We start from the raw sequence: 18,221 nt of genomic DNA, 5'->3' as shown, positions 1-18,221 counted from the left end.
TGAACTCAAAGCACCAATTTGTCTGAGTCTGGAACTCTTTCTAAGGTTAAATGAATATGGTTTGATAGATTTAGTGGTAGTATAGAGCACCATGTCGGTTGCAGTGGTAGCCTATTCATGTAGTCTTTGACTCTTGGTATTTGATTTCGTCTGTGGTTTACTGTGTTTAGGCTGGTCACATTGTGTTATGCTTCCTTGCATATAGTTGTTACTGTTTTGTAGGGAAAATGCATAAGTACCCCAAATCTATGTCCAAAATTTTAGAGACACACTTATACTATACTAAGGTCCTATTACCCCCGAACTTATTTTATAAATAATTTTCTACCCATTTTCGACCTACGTGGCACTATCAACCAGATAGCTTGAAAATATTGTCAACACGCGCTGGGCCCAAAAGATAGTGCAACGTAGGCCGAAAAGGGGTAGAAAATTATTTATAAAATAAGTTCGGGGGCAATAGGACCTTAGTATAGTATAAGTGTGTCTCTGAACTTTCGGACATAGGTTGGGAGTACTTATGCATTTTCCCTTTTGTTATTCATTTTTGTTTTATTACTGTTTTGATTTGGTTGTTTTGCAAAAACAACCTCTCTAACTCAGAGAGGAACTCTTGTCCTGAAACCATATATACAAGTGAGAAACAAGCAACCTATGGTATTTTACTCTTATAGCTAGAATCGGGATTTAAAGTTTATTGATTTGAAATCATAATCCTTTAAAGTTACTGGGTTAGGAAAACCTGTAATCAAAGCACTAGCTTCACCCTTGATTACTCCCTCAGTGTAACTATGCGTGTCATAATTTTTGACTTAACATAAAATTGAATAAAGAAATGAAGATTTTTAAAACTCCCGTTCTTAAATATGACATAAATTTGTGTTGCTATGAATCTTTTAAGAGTTATGGTATAAAATATATCTACTAGGAGTAACATTTTGTGACGGTAAAAGCTTATCATCACAAAAATCCATGCATGTATATGTCATTCTTTTTTAAGTGAGCTAATAAGAGAATAGTATAAAATAGAATAGGGAAAATTAAGCATATAAGCAAGCATATACTAGTTAACTACTTAATATAGCTATAATTTATCTTATTTATAATTCGCGACCTACTTTTAGCTATAATTATGCGGCTCAACTTTTTAGTTTTGTATGATTTGCACGTTTGTATAATTCGGAATTTGTACAATAAAATTTGTATAACTTTTGTATAATTTGAAATTTGTATAACTATTTACACTTCTAATGTTTGTAATTGTATAAATTCGTTATTTCGAGTTTATACAAAAATAACTAAATTATACAAATGTACCTGCGAATTATACAAATCCGCGAATTATACAAACGAGGCAACTTAAACTGTAGCTACAGCCCGTAAATATTCAAACCATAGCTATGGAGCATAATTAAGTTTATTATTGCGAAAGTTTCTCAATAGAATATATCTAATACTTAGTAAAATGTGGATTCAAACATCTTGAGTTTGAACCTAAAAATAAAAAATATCTTTATTCGTACGTGGTCTATGTAGTTTTGATTTACTAAACTCAACCTTCAAATTTTGTTTTTTTTTCCTTTTTACTAATATAATCTTGGTAAAGGCCTAGTCGTGCTACAACAACCTATGACTTCTATGACCAAAGATCTTTACGTCTTAACTAATTTTTGGTCATTACTTTTTAGGTTTGACAAATAAACAATGGCAATTGCGTTTTATAGCTATTGCTTTTTTGGATTTTAAATATAATCTACCAAATTGTCATTTATTATATCTATATCACATTATAACTAAGTAAAGTCTCATAAATGAGGTCTTAAATGGGTGGGGTATACGCAAAATTTACCTCTATCTTTTCTTATTTACTACACTATAACAACATATCTGCTAAAGTCTCAGAATTAGGGTTTGAAAAGGGTAAAGTGTAACCAAACCTTACCCTACCTACTTTTCTTTTTCTAATGAACCTTTAACTAGGGTGAGGGATAAAAATGCATATGAAAGACACGTGTCATGTATTCATTAATTTGCAATAAACAACCGGTATATCCAATTTCTCGATATATATATATGTACATCATTCTCTTCTTTGGTTAATGTGATTGTTTCACTAAGGATATAGTCTAATGGTAAATGAAGTAGGTTGAGGTCTCAACGCTACATCTTTCTTCTGAAATATTCATGCCCTTATGGATAGAGTAGGCATTTGTACTGGCATCTTGTGAATCAGTTGAGATGCACGCAAGCTGATCCAGACACCACAATAATAATATTTAAGAAAAAAGTGATTGTTTCACCAGTTTTGGTTGCACAGAAGTTCCCTCCAATTAATGGTAGATAATCATCACAATTCACAACTAACTTTAATTTGTTGTGTAACAACACATCATTACTAATTTACTATTAAGCAAAAATCATAAAATTCCTTGAAAATTCAAAAATATAACAAAGTCCTCCAAACAAGACTTATAATGTAAGCATTATTCATGAAAAATTTGTAGGCTAAGTTGGGTGAACCAACTCCTACAGGGTTTAACTAAGTTTTGCCCTCTAATATTCTCATACTGAAGCAAAATCTAACCCTATAAAAGCAAAACCCCAACTCTACAATATTTCACAAAACAAGCACTGACTTGCATCTTAATACTCGAATCGAGTTTTTTAAGAAAACAAAAGCAATGGAGGTCTTCAAAAGCATTGCAAAAACGTCGAGTTCTTTCTTTGTTATATGCATTTTGCTTCTCTTTGCAAATGCAGCATCTGAGAAAACTCACTACCATGATTTTGTTGTAAGTTATTTACTAACATCTCATAAATTTTACAAGTTACTATGATATTCACCTCTGTTTTTCTTGGAACAGATTCAAGCAACACCAGTGAAGAGGCTATGCAAAACCAGCAATGCCATAACGGTGAATGGACAATACCCTGGACCAACATTGGAAGTAAACAACGGGGATACTCTGGTGGTTAACGTTGTTAATAAAGCTCGATACAATGTTACCATTCACTGGTAAACTCATGCACACATAACTGATATACATATGTTGCTCAATAAATTAGATGATCTTATATGTGTTGTGTTTCAAAAGGCACGGGGTTAGGCAAATGAGAACAGCATGGGCAGATGGACCAGAATTTATCACTCAATGCCCGATTAGACCAGGAAAGAGTTACACTTACCGGTTTACCATTCAAGGACAAGAAGGGACACTATGGTGGCATGCCCACAGCTCGTGGCTTAGGGCTACTGTTTATGGAGCTTTAATTATCCATCCAAAAGAAGGCGGAAACTATCCATTTCCTAGGCCCAAAAGAGAAACACCTATTCTGCTTGGTACTACTTCACATTCTCTTAATACCAGAAGCTTCAATTATTTTTTAATAATGAATACTATAAATGCATTAGCTCATATTCTGTTTGCTGATCAGGTGAGTGGTGGAATACAAATCCTATTGACGTTGTAAGACGAGCAACAAGAACAGGAGCAGCTCCCAATGTATCCGATGCTTACACCATCAATGGTCAACCAGGTGACCTCTACAAGTGTTCCAGACAAGGTTAGTTCTTATCACCAGAATGTTATGCTAACGTTCACTAAACTATAATTCAATATCTTCCGTGCTCAAAACATGTTTTTCACATGAACCATGTTTATGCAGATACCACCATAGTCCATATGGGCTCAGGCGAAACCAACCTCCTTCGAGTTATCAATGCTGGACTGAACCAGCAGCTTTTCTTTACTGTGGCAAACCACAAGCTTACTGTAGTTGGAGCAGATGCCAATTATGTTAAACCTTTCACAACATCAGTCCTTATGCTCGGACCAGGCCAGACAACCGATGTCCTGATCAAAGCTGATCAGACACCAAGCAGATACTACATGGCAGCACGTGCCTATGCAAGTGCTCAAGGCGCCCCCTTTGATAACACCACAACCACAGCCATCCTCGAGTACAAGACATCTTCTTGTTCTTCCAATTGTACCACAACTAATCCCATTTTCCCATCTTTACCAGCATATAATGACACAACCACTGCTACAACCTTCACAACCAAATTCAGAAGCCCAAGAAAGGTTGAGGTGCCCACTGAAATCGATGAAAATCTATTCATCACAGTCGGGCTGGGACTCGAGAACTGCCCAACAGGTGTACCCTCCAGTAACTGTCAAGGTCCAAATGGAACTCGATTCGCTGCCAGTATGAACAATGTATCTTTTGTCTTACCTTCCAATTTTTCCCTTCTACAAGCACATCACCAAGGCATACCTGGTGTCTTCTCAACTGATTTCCCAGCTGTACCACCTGTAAAATTTAATTATACTGGCAACGTAAGCCGGTCTTTATGGCAACCTATTCGAGGAACTAAGCTATACAAGCTGAAATATGGGGCAAGAGTGCAAGTTGTGTTACAGGGGACAGGTATCTTCACAGCTGAAAACCATCCAATTCATCTTCACGGATACGATTTCTACATCATTGCAGAGGGTTTTGGTAACTTTAATCCAAAAACAGATACATCTAAATTCAACCTTGTTGATCCACCTCTTAGAAATACAGCAAGTTTACCCGTTAACGGATGGACAGTCATCAGATTTGTCGCGGACAATCCAGGTAAGAGAACAAATACTAATTATATCCCCAACTCTTTTCTATACAATGTCACATTTCAATGATACAAATTTAACTTAATACAGGAGTGTGGATAATGCATTGTCATTTGGATGTTCACATTACATGGGGTTTGGCGATGGCATTCCTCGTGGAAAATGGAGTTAGTGAACTGGAATCGTTGGAGGCTCCTCCCGTAGATTTTCCTGTCTGTTGACGATTGCAAGAAGCAACAAACAAGAACTAATTTGAGTTTTGAACTAAATTTGAATCTCGCATTGCTATAAACAGTAGATCTTTCGAGAAATTAAGAAAAAAAAATGTTTCAATTGTTAGTTTAGCATTTGGGTATATAGCAAAAAATATTGCAATGTGTCCTACTTCATCAATACCTATACCCATTGGTGTTATTTGCAATGTTTGAAATCTTGATAATTCGTCTACATTTTGCGAATCTATTCTTGTCCAATGCAAAATATGACCGTAAGGATATATACAATCTTAAAGTATAACCAAGGATATATACATAACATTTTTTAAAGTTCGGCTTGTCCTTTTCTGTTTTAACAATATTTCAATCTCCAATTTGAAAACTAAGACAAATCCATAAAAAGATTTCATCAAATATGACCCTTGCAAACTTTCATCTTATATGAATTAAAGCATCTAAATACACAACTTATTTTACCATATTCTCTAAAATTTCCTACTATTTGAAAAAATAACAAAAATTTCTACTCTCTCCTATTCTCAGATACATTACTTTACGCGATGTATCGATCGGATACATCACTTTACTAATGTATCGGAATGTACGGGATGTATCGAGACACATTGAGTGATGTATCCGAAATCAAGAAGCGATGTATCGGGAAGTTGAAGGATGTATGTGAAGCCGGGACGAGATGTATCGGTCAAATACATTACTTTACTAATGTATCGGAACGTATGTGATGTATCGGGACGTTGAGTGATGTATCTGAAACCGAAACGCGATGTATCATGATGTTTTGGAATGTATTCGGATTCCACCAAATTGAAGGGATTTTTGTAATTTATAAAAGAGTAAAAATATAATATAATTAGCTCTTAATACTATGGGATTTGTGTAAAATTCCCTATATTAAAACACAAAAAATAAAAGGATAGAGTAACATAATATTCTAAGAAATAGGAAAAGAAAATAGTACATTTAATATTATTAATAACACTATTCTTTCAAATATAATTATAACAACCTTTCAATCTCATTATATAATGACTCTTAATTATATTTAATGAATAAATCCTTTATTATCAAAAAAAAAGGTCCAATCCACTTAGAAAAATCATCACAACATTTCATCAAACATGAAACTTTTTAAATATAATTATAATAAATTTCTATCTCCCTACAAAAGTCATCACAAAATTTCACCAAACAAAACCCTATTTAATGAACTTAGAATTTAAAATTTGACACACTAAAATTTCAATACAGTCCAATCTCATCATCATTGCTCAATCCACGATGTATAAAACAAATCCCCACAAGCAAATGCGCCCAATCCTCACTAGGCATCATCTCATCACCATTGCTCAATCCATTTGCGATTTTTAGGGTTATTTTGTTCAGTAACATCTCATAATTTAACATGTTGCATGTATCCTTTTGCTACAAATTTAACAATTTAACCAATAGTTGATTCAGGAATTTCACTCAAGGGAGATTCGATTTTTTGGCATGGTTTGATGTTTTTGGGGATATATATATATATAGAGAGAGATAGATAGATAGATAGAGCTAGGCTAGTATCCAGAAATTAAATGAAAAAAAATAACAAAAGCTAAAAACAAAATGCTCACAATGAGGTTTTAACTTTGAATGGGCCAATTTGAAGACACTTACAACTACACTACACTATATTTCTTTTTGGGTAAATTTTATATATGGAAAACAGATTTAAGCAAATAACGCTCCATAGCTATAATTTATCTAATTACGCTCAAGGTTATAGTTTAGTTTGCTATGGAGCCTTAGATTTGTATATATTTTGATTTTAATTTTAAATTTATACAAATAATTTTTTTAATAAATGGATACATGGACGCTAAATATGGTTACATAAAATTTACAAATCGCATGATTCACGCTAGTCATTTTTAATATAATATTTTGTCCAAAATGAGTTCTACTATGATAGTAACACCAATATTTATACAAATTAATTACTATATACAAGTATATGCATATGTATAAATATACAAATATTTGTATAAAATATAGAATTGTTTGTATAAATATAGAACTATTTGTATTTTTATACAATTATAAATTGTATATGTATATGGATATATGACTTAAATATACCAATATATAAATACATCTCAAAATACTTATGTATATATGGAACAAAATCACAATTTTGTATGTGTATAAATAATAACTAATAAAAATACAAATTGTTATATACATTTAGGGTTTATAAGAATACTTGTATCTAATGATCCACCTCTTGTTTCCTCCTTCAACTATTTTGATGTCGCTTGTCTTAGCATTGTTGATAACTTGTTGCAATGCCATCGGGTCATTTTTTTTCTTGGATTTCAACTTTTGAATAGATGTTTCCTCTTCAATTTCTCTAGATTTTGCAATAGACCATACATTGTGAAAAATTGAACGGCTACCTGCAATAGTGAAATCACAATTATGAGGGAGAGAGTAAATTTTGAAATTCAAGTTGAATGTGTATGAGTGATTTTAAGAGAGAAATAGAGAATGGAGAGAGAGGAGATAAAATACTGTTTGTATAAATGAGTATACAAAAGCCGGTATGGCTATTTTTGTTTCGGTATACAAAGTAGATGTGAGTCTCATATTTAATATCAAAAAGAGTCGAGGCATGAAAAAACTTATCTATGATATGCTTATTTCCAAGTATGTATCATCTGTTGCGTTATCCATCGTCTCTGCGGCCGCCAAAAATATATTAAACTATAGTCGCGCACAGTAATTAAATTAAACTATACCCTCGTTGAATAATAAACTAGTAATATTTGCAAACTCACGTAATTTTTCCTTTATTTTTCAGGGGGTTCAACATTAATATATATACTTAAATACATAAAATTTACCTTATATATACAATATATTTTTTTGCCGAAAAGGTTCGTCCTACCCCGCCCTAGTGCCCAATATCCAATACCAAAAATCGTGCGTGCTCGAAACATGTCCACAAATGGCAACACTAACATCCGATGAACTGCTCAAAACACATGTCGGCTTTCTTGATTAGCCACGGGGTTTGGGTGTCAATGACCGGGATGAAGTAGATGTCATAGAAATACGGGATATCTACTCCTCCCCGGTCATAGATCTCCAAAAACCATGGCAGATTAAAAATGTAGTCATGGATTTTGAGCAACTCACCAGGTTGTTAGTGCTGTCATTTGCGGAAAATTTGTTTGCTGAATAATCTGTACGATGTTGAGAAAATTAGGTAGGAATTTATAGGGATATTTTGGTATTAAAATTGGAATGTAATATGACACTATTAATTATTTTACCTAATAAAACTTGGTATCACATTTAGATAATTTAAATCAGATTAGTGTGATTAATCATATTTTGAATTTTTCTTGTTACTTTCTTACTACTACTTGATTCGATAAATCCTGCATAAAAGCAAGTTATATTTAAATATAAATACAAGTAATTTTATTTAATAGAATTTATCATAATTAATCATTAATTGATAATAGTAAATTAAATTACATGAATAATTAATTATATTTTGACTTATTAAGTATTACTTGCAATTACATTTTAAGCAACATGCTTGAGTACTTAATAAGTCAAAATATAATTAATTATTCATGTAATTTATACACATACAAAATTGTGATTTTGTTCCATATATACATAAGTATTTTGAGGTGTATTTATATATTGGTATATTTAAGTCATATATCCATATACATATACAATTTATAATTATATACAAATACAAATAGTTCTATATTTATACAAACAATTCTATATTTTATACAAATATTTGTATATTTATACATATGCATATACTTGTATATAGTAATTTAACCAATAGTTGATTCTGGAATTTAACCAATAGTTGATTAAAATGTAATTGCAAGTAATACTTAATAAGTCAAAATATAATTAAATATTCATGTAATTTAATTTACTATTATCAATTAATTATTAATTATGATAAATAAATTACTTGTACTTTTATTTAAATAACTTGCTTTTATGCAGGATTTATCGAATCAAGTAGTAGTAAGAAAGTAACAAGAAAAATTCAAAATATGATTAATCACACTAATCTGATTTAAATTATCTAAATGTGATACCAAGTTTTATTAGGTAAAATAATTAATAGTGTCATATTACATTCCAATTTTAATACCAGAATATCCCTATAAATTCCTACCTAATTTTCTCAACATCGTACAAATTCAGCAAACAAATTTTCCGCAAATGACAGCACTAACAACCTGGTGAGTTGCTCAAAATCCATGATTACATTTTTAATCTGCCATGGTTTTTGGAGATCTATGACCGGGGAGGAGTAGATATCTCGTATTTCTAGGACATCTACTTCATCCCGGTCATTGACACCCAAACCCCGTGGCTAATCAAGAAGGCCGACATGTGTTTTGAGCAGTTCATCGGATGTAAGTGTTGCCATTTGTGGAAATGGTTCGAGCACGCACGATTTTTGGTATTGGATATTGGGCACTAGGGCGGGGGTAGGACGAACCTCTTCGGCAAAAAATTATATTGTATATGTAAGGTAAATTTTATGTATTTAAGTATATATATTAATGTTGAACCCCCGAAAAAGAAAGGGAAAATTACACGAGTTTGTAAACATTACTAGTTTAAGATTCAACAAGGGTATAGTTTAATTTAATTACTGTGCGTGACTATAGTTTAATATATTTTTGATGGTCGCAGAGACGGCATATAACGCAGCGAATGATATGTACATGGAAATAAGCAGATCATAGATAAGTTTTTTCATGCCTTGACTCTTTTTGCTATTAAATATGGAACCCACACCTACTTTGTATATCGAAACAAAAATAGCCTTACCGACTTTTGTATACTCATTTATACAAACACAATTTTATCTCTCCTCTCTCCATTCTCTAATTCTCTCTTAAAATCACTCATACACATTCAACTTGAATTTCAAAATTTACTTTGTCCCTTCTAATCGTGATTTCACTATTGCAGGTAGCCGTCCAAATTTTCTATGGGTTTAACACAAGATTTTGCAGGTAGCCGTTCAAATTTTCACTGAGTTTAACACAATATTTTGAAGTCAATGTATGGTCTATTGCAAAATCTAGAGAAATTGAAGAGGAAAAATCTATTCAAAGGTTGAAATCCAAGAAAAAGAATGACCCAATGGCAATGCAGCAAATTATCAATAATGTTAAGACAAGCGACATCAAAATAGTTGGAGGAAATAAGAGGTGGTTCATTAGATCTGGACAAATATGAAGAATCACATTCTTATAAACCCTAAGGGGCCGTTTGGTTACTGGTTAGAGTTATGCAGGCATTAGTTATGTAGGGTTTAGTTATACAGGTATTAGTTATGCAGGGTTTAGTTATGCAGGTATTAGTTATACAGGGTTTAATTATGCAGGTATTAATTATGTAGGATTTAGTTATGCAGGGTTTAATTATGCAAGTATTAGTTATGCATATATTATTTAATTATGTAGAGATCACAATGCATAAATTATTAATTAATAAATATTGAATTTGTTGTAAATTAATATATATTACTTACAAATAAATAAGTAAGCAAATAGTATAAATTCTCCCTCTTTTTGAATAAAAAGTAAAGAAAAAAAAATTATCCTTCTATACTTAATTGGGAATGCTATTTTTTCATTTTGTTATTTTTTTATGTTTATAACTTATAAAAATAAAATACGATTAATATATTTCAAGTACATTATAATATCCTATTTTATATAATGTAAATATTCTATCAACATGTTGTATATATTGTTTATACAGTTTTAATATACCAAATAAATGAATTATGTATAAATTCACATCCTAAACAAAATAATATTACATGTTAATTAAAGAAGTGGAATATATTTAATAATATATAACGCTATATACAATTCAATTTGTAAGATTAATAAAATATTACATTTGGATTTCAAATGAAAACAGAAAAAAAAAAAAAAAAGTTGTTCGTGTATTAAAAAAAAAAGATAGGAAAATAGCAAAGTTGGATAACATTTTCAATGAAAATAATTAAAAATAAATCAATAGGGGTAAATGTGTAATTTACTATTTTAATACATGTATAACTAATACTTGCATAACTTATTCCACCTTCTACCCTGCATAACTTATACATAGATTCCCTCATATGTTATGTTGGTATTAATTATATAGGACTACAAAAAACACAACCAAACACCGTATAAAATTAATACATGATTAACTTTTATACAATATTTAGAATTCTACCAACCAAACATGGTATAAGTTATGTTGACTTTTTCACCTAAAACAAAATTTCTACCAAATATGGTAAAAGTAATGCAACTTTTTATACATGAATAAAATGCAACTTATACAGTAACCAAACGGCCCCTAAATGTATATAGTAATTTGTATATGTATTAGTTATTATTTATACACATACAAAAATTGAGATTTAATCTCATATATACAAAACTATATCGAGGTGTATTTATATATTTGTATATTTAAGTCATATATTCATATACATATACACTTTATAGTTCTATATTTATACAAATAATTCTATATTTTATACAAATATTTGTATGTTTGTACATATGCATATACTTGTATATAGTAATTAATTTGTATAAATATTGGTGTTAGTATCATAGACCTCATTTTGGATAAAATATTTTATTAAAAAACAATTAGCGTGAATCATGGGATTCTGTAAATTTTATGTTACCGTATTTAGCGTCCATGTATCCATTTATTAAAAAAAAAATCAAGATATACAAATCTAAGGCTCTATAGCAAAGCAAACTAAACTATAGTCATGAAGCGTAATTAGATAAACTATAATTATGGGGCATTATTTGCTTTAATTTGTTTGTCATATATGATATTTACCCTAAAAATATGGCAGGAATATTTGTGTGATTGATATCGTGGGCTAAGTGGTACCAATCATGGGCCTAGTGTAATTCGGCCCAATAACAAGGTGGATAGGGAAAAATAGCAAGGTGGATTAGGGAATATTGTCAAAAATACTCAACTTTATTTTATTGGTTGACTATACCCTTACCATTAAAATGAAGTTATTCTTACCCTTGCCGTTACTAATTTCATTATTTGTGCCCCTCAATTGGATGGAAAGTCTCAAATCAACTAAAATTATCCAATTTTAATCCGATCCGACCCACTTAATCATATAACTCATTTCTTTTACCCAAATCAACTTTGTTTTTCACCACCAGCACCTCCACTTAAACCACCACACTCTCTCCGAGATCTCCTCCACCACCATCGCCGCAACCACCACCTCTCTCACTACTCTACCTCCTCCAAGTCAACAGCCAAAAACCATCGTAGACCGACCATCATTCATCAATATATATAATTTTTCAAAAATATCTATCAATATTAGTGTTATTCACTAAATAATTATTTAATTAACTTGAGATGAAGATTAGTGAAATTAAACTCATTTTTAGCTGCTGCACTGAAAGCTTCTCTATGTGGTACTTCTGGAATTTCAGCTTTGATGCGTTGGATTTCCTCCCTTATACCAAGGTTAAATTAATTAGTAATAATTTTTTTTGTGATTGAATTTTTTGAAATAAGCAAAATAATAATTAAAAAAAATGAAAGAACGTTATATGCTTAAATTTGTTTGTCATATATGAAATTTACCCTAAAAATATGATAGAAATATTTGTGTGATTGATATCGTGGGCTAAGTGGTACCAATAATGGGCCTAGTTTACTTCGGCCCAATAGCAAGGAGGAAATGCGTTAGCCCAATTTCTACTACCCTCAAGTGTTTAAAAAGGGGAAAGTTATCATCCATTGCGCCGCAATGTTGACTTCTGTTTTAATTTATGTGGTATTATTTAACTTAACATAAAATTAACTTGATAAAATTTTAAATATTTATGTGGTTATAAATAATATCACTAAAGTTAAAAGAGAATTTTCAATTTTTTTTAACTATTATGAAAAGATAACATTCTTTTAGAATGAACTAAAAAAAAGTGTATTACAATAATTTAAAAAAGTAATACATTAAACATATCAATAACACATTATGATATTCCGATCATACTTATAAAATTACATTGAACTTATTAATATTACTTCTATTTTAATTTGTTCGTCTTACTATATTTTTAATTTATTTGTTTAAAATATAAAATGGACATGAGAGGTAAGTGATGACTTGGGCTTCTTATCTAACGCGTCAAAGCATTCCGGCAAATTGATAAGTGTAACACATGCAGATGTGGAGGTATCTTATTGTCCCCACTTTATCCTTATGAAACAATAGTCGCAAATTATTTGGTGTTCGATATTTATATTGAGAATTTATTTTTACGTTTTATATTTGATAGTGGGAATTTTTTTAATAAAAGTAGTTCCGTATTTAAGGAAATTTAAGAATGGAGGAATATTTATCATTTCATTGCAACTCTTATTGGTATTTTGGTAATAGTAGCAAAAAAACGATCTATCAATTTTATCACAATTTTTATTAATTAAATTTATTCTTGAATATATGATAGTGAGTAAATTTATCACTCAATAAAAAAATATTATACATAAATATATTTTTTAACTTAATTTTAGCTGATATTTATGTTCTCTCTAGTATATGTTGCACGAATACAATGCGTAATCAACTTTATTATTAAACCAAGCATTTAAACAATGATCCAAAAATAAACTTTTACGTTTAACTCTTCATTTTATGGGCTAAACGAATACAAGATATTCTTAATATAATTATATAGTTTAATTAATTGTTTTTAAAAACGTCTATATCCTTAAGATATTGTTGTCTAATTTGTATATCTAAAATATTTAGAACAACAACTTTAAGAGAATTTGTATGAAACAACAAAATTTAAAGAAATATTTTCAAAATCAGTAAAAAAAAAGTAGAATATGAAATAGATAAAAAAGAGTAAAGAAAATATTTTTTTTCTCAAAGAAGAAAATCGAGTTCACTGAATGCACAGTATGTCCTTAAGAAAATTATACCCCTCAAGTACTCGAGGTAAATGACATACATCTTTTCAGGATAAAATGATCTTACTCACCGGTGCATTGATTCCTAAAATTACAGCGCCAGCGAACCACTCAACAACAAAATACATAAAAATTTGTTTGTGCAGAAGAAGAAAAAGTTAAGAAAATGTGTTGTTGAAAAATGAGAAGAAATCCCTTATTTATAGACAACGAAGGGTAGTGTGGACAAGTGCTTATTGTGCCTTATCGGAAGGTCACAACCTTTTGAAAAAGTTACAACCTTTAGGAAAAGTCACAACTCTTCGAAGAAGACAACTTTTCAAAAAAGTCACAATCCTTCAAAAAAGTCACAACTCTTCGAAGAAGCCACAACTTTTCTGAAAAGTCACGACCCTTCAAAAAAGTCACAACTTTTCAAAAAAATCACAAACCTTTAAAAAAATTATAGCTTTTTCATTTTTCAAAACACACCTCTCAAATTCCAACAAAGACATCTTAGTTACATCCATATATATATACATCTTCTTCTTTCTTTTTTCAACAATTACATATTCACACTATGATAGTCTCACTCTCAAACTAAATTTAACATGATCTATCATTCTCTGAGTTTGTGAAAAATATTTGTGTCACTCAAGTAACTTTTACCACCAAAGTCCATAATATTTTTTGGTGTACATCTTCAAAACTCTAAATCTGAGTAATATCTATTATTTCACTAAACTAGTCAAAAAAAATACTTCTATAAACATAATGTGATCATATTATCTAAAATAGCAGCACACCCAACATATCTTACTTTAAAATTTGGGCAAACTAAAATTCAATTTTTCCACTTCCATTTAATTTATTATTAAGACAAGAGAAACAATCAGCTATCGCGATACATATTAAATATATAGATATACCCTTCTCGTCCTCTGATCCTTAATTTATTCGATCGTTAATTAAATTTCTTTTCGACTGACTTATTATGTATTCGGGCAGCTGTAATCTCTTGCTAAAACAAATTAGATCAGTCTAGAACTGAAAGTGGTATAATTGTAAATTCATTGAACTCAAAGGTCAAAGTTTAAATGCAACATGATTTCCTCAACCCAAAGAAAAGTTGCAAGCGAACACGTTCTCGAACATTCTGCTGACACGTGTCGTGTCCCGCGGCAGTCAAAGAGCCACGATTCAAACAAATCCTTGCCACGTCACCACATTTAGAAACACAAGATATTTTATTAATAAAATAAAATCATTTTTAAAATATATGCGGATGTCTATAAATATCTCTTCAGTTTCCCAATCTGTTCTGAATTTTCTGGAAAAAAAAAATATCATTCTCAAGAGACTACTAGAACACTCCAAAATCACAAATAAAAATCACAAATAAGGAAGAAGAAGGAGAGATTAGTGTTTTCGTGAAGCGAAAAACATCACATAATTGTTGATTACAGAGATTGTCAAGTTTTGGAACACACTATAATTGTGAGGTGAGTTGATTTGATTCCTGATTTGTTATTGCGGTTTGATTTCATTGTTTGAATATATGTGCGATTATTGTTGGAAGTTTTTTGAGTGTTTTTGGAAGTTGAAATCGAGTGTTCTGATAGAAAAGATATTAATGATTAGGGTTTTTTAATAACTGGTGGAATTGGCATTGTGATTTGATGTTTCGTGTTGAATTGTTATTTCTCGTATGAGCGTTAGTTATAATCTGAGAAAAGAGTCTTTTTTTCCCTCTGATTTCAATTTTTTAAACGAATTGAAGGAAGTGAGTATGGAGTTTGTCATCAGAGCAATTGAATTGATTTATACGTCAGTGTGAAATTAGATTTTTAAATGAAAGCAATTGGTTACTTGGTGGTAAAGAATAGGGAATTATTTTTATCTCGAAAGGTCATCTTTCTTCTCGATTTTATTTTTTTTTTAAACAAAGTGATTTTTTAGACTAACTGTGATAGTTTGAGAAATCACCTCTGAATTGGTAAGTGATAGTGCGAAATTAGATTTTTGGATGAAAGCAATTGGTTACTTACTTGGTGGTGAAGAAAAGGGAATTATTTCTATCTCGAAAGGTCATCTTTCTTCTCCATTTTAATTTGTAAACGAAGAAAGTGAATTTTTTGACTCCATGTTAATTTGTTGAACGAAGAAAGTGAATTCTTTGACCAACTTCGAGTGATCGTTTGAGAAATCAACACTGAATTGGTGAAGTGATAGTGCAGAACTGGATTTTTGGATGGAAGCAGTAAGGTTACTTGGTGGCGAAGAAAATGGATTTTATTTATATTTTTATTTTTTATATTATTTTATTATTTTATTAGGTTTCTTGTGGAGGAAGGAAGTATTGCGGCTTTACGTGTTTGCAAAGGCTTTTGCTGTTGGCTTGGTCTATAAATATTAGTAGTATCCTATTTGACCTTTTTTTCTTAATGAACAGAAACAGAGAAATGGCTGTGCTTGATCAAACTTCAAATATGATGTTACCTATGGATTATACAAGAAAGAAGAAATCAAGGAGTAGAAAAGATGCGCCGAAGAATGTAGCAGACACACTTGCGAAGTGGAAAGAGGTGAATGAGAAATTAGATGGGTGTGATGATGATGGAAGAAAGCCAGTGCGTAAAGTTCCTGCTAAAGGATCAAAGAAGGGATGTATGAAAGGTAAAGGAGGACCAGATAACGGGCGGTGCAAGTATAGAGGTGTTAGGCAGAGGACATGGGGTAAATGGGTTGCTGAGATTAGGGAGCCACATAGAGGGAGAAGGCTTTGGTTGGGTACATTTGACACAGCAATTGAGGCTGCTCTTGCTTATGATGAAGCTGCAAGGGCAATGTATGGTCCTTGTGCAAGGCTGAATCTCCCGGATTATTACCCTTCGTCGAAAGAGTCTTCTAAGGACGATTCTTCATTGCCTACGGAATCTCATTCTGACTCGAATACAGCATCAAGTTTCTCTGATGTGTGCCCTGCTGATGACATGATGAGAGGAAGAGTCAATGTTCCTGAGATCAGATATGAAGATGGAGCAAGTGAAATGAAATTTGATGGTACTAGGACTGGTTCAAATAAAGTTGGAACACCTCTGAGCTCATTGAGAGAGGAAGCGAAAGACGAGGCTAAGGAGGTGTTAGATAAAAGTGAGACCTTTACACCTCTGAGCTCGTTGAGAGAGGAAGCGGAAGATGAGGCCAAGGAGGTGTTAGATAAAAGTGAGACCTTTGAAATTAAAGAAGAGCCTGCGGCTTGTAGTTATGATTTGTGGGATATTGGACAAGAGGACCTAGGCAACTTGTGTTTGGATGATGAGATGTTTGATGTAAATGAGCTATTAGGCATGATGGATTCGACTCCACTAGATGCCTCGGCTCCAAGTCAAGATGTTGGTTTTGTTCCTCCTAAACAAGAGCAGTATGCCTATGATCCTTCATACCGATTGCAGAATGCTGCCTACAATAATCAGTTGTCAAATCCATCATACCAGTTGGAAAACGCTGATGACCAGTTCTCAAATCCATATCAGTTGGACAATGCAGACGTCAATACATTGGAAGGTCTGCAGCAAATGGAGCAGCAACCACCTATCGAGATTGATTACGATTTTGATTTTCTGAGACCAGGCCGGCAGGAGGACTTCAACTTCTGCTTAGATGACTTGGGTGTCTTGGATTTCTAATGGAACCGGGGAATTCGACATGGTGAAGTTGGTATAAGCTACGCGCAGAGGCGAACTGGATGTAGTACTGCTCGGAATAGGATCTTACTGTTTGCTATTGCAGAATATATGCAATGATCAGAAACTCTTCAAATTGTTAGTAGTTCAAAAGGTCTTTTCCAGATTTCGACGAGAAGGAAAATACATAGGATACAGAAGAACATGTTCTTTGATTATTTTTTCCATTTTGCTTTTTTGAGGAATTATGGTTGTCCCTTTCCTTTTGTACTAACCAGCTGATTCTTGATAAGTTTTTTGGATGAGAGAATTTAGCTGCTGTTGAATCAAAACACACATTTTGTACAGTTTTTGAGATTTGAGTTGTCAGTTCGCTAACATTTATGAAGTTTTGGTTTTCTTAAGTTGACAGAACAAGATAAAATCATCCCCTTGTAATTGCCATGTAATAATGAAGTGCTTATTATGCCTGTTTGGCTTTTTGGCACTGTTAGTTCTTGTCTTCGATGCCTACTAGTTTCTGTATTTTGCCATGTTCTTCCTTTTTCTGTTCTGATCTTTGTTTGTGGCTAGTTTGTGTGTGGTATATGTTTAAATGTTTAAATCTTTGATGTAGGATCATCACACAACCAGATTCTATATGAGATTGTAAATAACAACATTGACCAAATTCTAGTGAAACA

General features: G+C 31.8%; 2 protein-coding genes across 2 annotated transcripts; both read left to right on the top strand.

The window, feature by feature from the left end:
* The first annotated feature begins 2,680 nt into the window (after positions 1 to 2,680).
* LOC125868089 (laccase-12-like) lies at positions 2,681 to 4,990 on the top strand. The gene is made up of 6 exons (XM_049548691.1): positions 2,681 to 2,792; positions 2,865 to 3,016; positions 3,096 to 3,340; positions 3,436 to 3,564; positions 3,667 to 4,623; positions 4,707 to 4,990. The coding sequence occupies exons 1-6, from the start codon at positions 2,682 to 2,684 to the stop codon at positions 4,835 to 4,837; spliced, it is 1,725 nt and encodes a 574-aa protein (XP_049404648.1). The 5' UTR covers position 2,681; the 3' UTR covers positions 4,838 to 4,990.
* A 10,204-nt stretch (positions 4,991 to 15,194) lies between these two features.
* LOC125869347 (dehydration-responsive element-binding protein 2A-like) lies at positions 15,195 to 17,703 on the top strand. The gene is made up of 2 exons (XM_049549925.1): positions 15,195 to 15,354; positions 16,305 to 17,703. The coding sequence occupies exon 2, from the start codon at positions 16,315 to 16,317 to the stop codon at positions 17,539 to 17,541; it is 1,227 nt and encodes a 408-aa protein (XP_049405882.1). The 5' UTR covers positions 15,195 to 15,354; positions 16,305 to 16,314; the 3' UTR covers positions 17,542 to 17,703.
* Positions 17,704 to 18,221: the final 518 nt, after the last annotated feature.

Source organism: Solanum stenotomum, chromosome 6, assembly GCF_019186545.1.
Source record: "Solanum stenotomum isolate F172 chromosome 6, ASM1918654v1, whole genome shotgun sequence".
Classification (NCBI taxonomy): Eukaryota; Viridiplantae; Streptophyta; class Magnoliopsida; order Solanales; family Solanaceae; genus Solanum; species Solanum stenotomum.
The sequence above is the reverse complement of the archived record's forward strand: the minus strand, read 5'-3'. Positions and strand labels throughout refer to the sequence as shown.